The 2,113-nt window shown below is 35.9% G+C and overlaps 1 protein-coding gene across 1 annotated transcript in view; it reads right to left on the bottom strand.

The window, feature by feature from the left end:
- LOC106470392 (microtubule-actin cross-linking factor 1-like) overlaps nt 1–2,113 on the bottom strand; it is a 47,019-nt gene that overhangs the window by 28,701 nt on the left and 16,205 nt on the right. The window contains exons 20-21 of the mRNA XM_022398990.1: nt 1,090–1,416; nt 655–861 (exon numbers count right to left, since the gene is read on the bottom strand). Of these exons, the coding sequence (XP_022254698.1) occupies nt 655–861; nt 1,090–1,416 (534 nt within the window). The remainder of the gene's footprint in view (nt 1–654; nt 862–1,089; nt 1,417–2,113) is intronic.

The following is a 2,113-nucleotide window of genomic DNA, read 5'->3' as shown; positions in this document are numbered from 1 at the left end:
CGTCACAGATGAGATAGTTGCCCTACCACTTATTTTTTCTGCAGGATACAGTTTAAACTAAGTGATGTCACAGGATGGACAAGGGGAACAGTTGCTCCACTACATTATTTTCTCTACAGGATACAGTTTAAACTAAGTGATGTCACAGGATGGATAAGGGGGAACAGTTGCTCCACTACGCTATTTTCTCTGCAGGATACAGTTTACACTAGGTGATGTCACGGGATGGATAAAGGGAACAGTTGCTCCACTATGTTATTTTCTCTGCAGGATACAGTTTAAACTAAGTGATGTCACAGGATGGATAAGGGGAACAGTTGCTACACTACGTTATTTTCTCTGCATGATACAGTTTACACTAGGTGATGTCACAGGATGGATAAAGGGAACAGTTGCTCCACTACGTTTTTTTCTCTGCATGATACAGTTTAAACTAAGTGATGTCACAGGATGGATAGAGGGAACAGTTGCTCCACTTTGTTTTTTCTTTGCAGGATACAGTTTACACGCGACATTCCTAATAATTAAGTTTTTGCCCTCCACCACACACACACACACACACACCCAAATCCCACTCATGAAGTATGTTAAGTTGAATAAAACTACTAAACAGAAGGACTACCATTGTCAATGAATAGATTTCTAGTTACTTACTTGAGATGTAGCTTGTAAAGCTTCCTCCAGTTTCTCTTGTCTATTTCGTGTTAGCTCTCTGAGGCTGTTATAACGAGAATTATCAAAATCCATTATTTCTTGAACTTTACCGCCTTCCTCCTCACCACAAAGTTTCAGTAAGGCTGAACCCGTTTTGTTGAGTTTGTCCACCAAAGGTTTGTGATCATTAATTGTCTGCAATAGCATCTGAAGAGAAAATCGGAATATTGTTGTAAGTTTAAGAGTTCGCTACACACTTTTCATCTGAAATTTTATTCGTAAGTTATCTGATCTTTAGAAATTTACAAAACTGTTTCAATAGTACATTTTACTGGTTGCCACTTGATTTAAACTCTTTGTTTCATCACTAATGTCCGTAATCATCGGTAGAAATTCACTTCATAGTTGAAGTTTTAACATTAATACAGTTAATACCTGTGTTTTATCTTGCTGTCGTGTGATTTGAGCAACGTTCGGTGTTGGTGTCTCTAACATCTCTGCCTCAGCTTCTGCTTCATCTAACCATGGTGCTAAATCTGAATGGGTGTCAAAAAAGTGTTCAGCCAATGGCAGGGCTTGTTCTAAGGCACTCCTACGCTCAAGACACATACTGCTGACACTGTTTGAGAGGTCTCTTAGTTCATCAGACTTTTCTTTGATGAGGTTTAAGTCTTCTGTTGACATCTCTCTCATCAACTTCTTAGCAGTGGCCAGAATGTTCCGAACACGGTTCTTTTGCCCACTCACATCTTCATTCATTACCTTTTGTGAACAAAACAATTATAAAATGATATTATGAACATTTCTTGTGTCTTGACAGGATTAAAGTATAAATGTTAAGCTTTTCAACGGACATCTTCATAGTTTTTTTAGTTTATAAAATATGATTATTGTTTAAATAATCGTTGTTAACATTACACTCCTTTATCTTGTAACAGTTCAAGTTTTTAACTTAGAAGAAAAAAACCCTAAAAAAATAAATAAATAAATTAAAGCTAAACACAGGGTACCCAAAAATTATAGAACCATAAGTGGTTTTCAGCTTTTCTTAATTTCAGATATTTGACTGATTATGTTGCTGTCAAAGCACGAGAAGGTTGAGTTAATCCTGCTATTAATCCAAACTTGTTTTGAATTACAAAGACAGCACGTGGAACACATTCTGTAAAATTTGTTGAAGTGTCTATGGTTCCAAACTTTTCGGACACCCTGTAGATATAGCATTCGGATTTATTCTTTTTGCATATGATAAATAACATTGTGAAATTTTTGTGTGTAACACTAAAACTAACACATATTTAGTAATGAGGTACCCACTGCATTAAAACCTACTTTTAATTGTAAACTATCAAACCATTAACCATTTCTAGGCTTTGTAGCCCTAATCACAGTATAATCTAACAGATAAGTATCGTCAGTGTTTGTAGGTCTGATCACAGTATGATCTAACAGATAAGTA

This window comes from Limulus polyphemus, unplaced genomic scaffold (genome assembly GCF_000517525.1).
Source record: "Limulus polyphemus unplaced genomic scaffold, Limulus_polyphemus-2.1.2 Scaffold3980, whole genome shotgun sequence".
NCBI classification, from domain to species: Eukaryota; Metazoa; Arthropoda; class Merostomata; order Xiphosura; family Limulidae; genus Limulus; species Limulus polyphemus.
The sequence above is the reverse complement of the archived record's forward strand: the minus strand, read 5'-3'. Positions and strand labels throughout refer to the sequence as shown.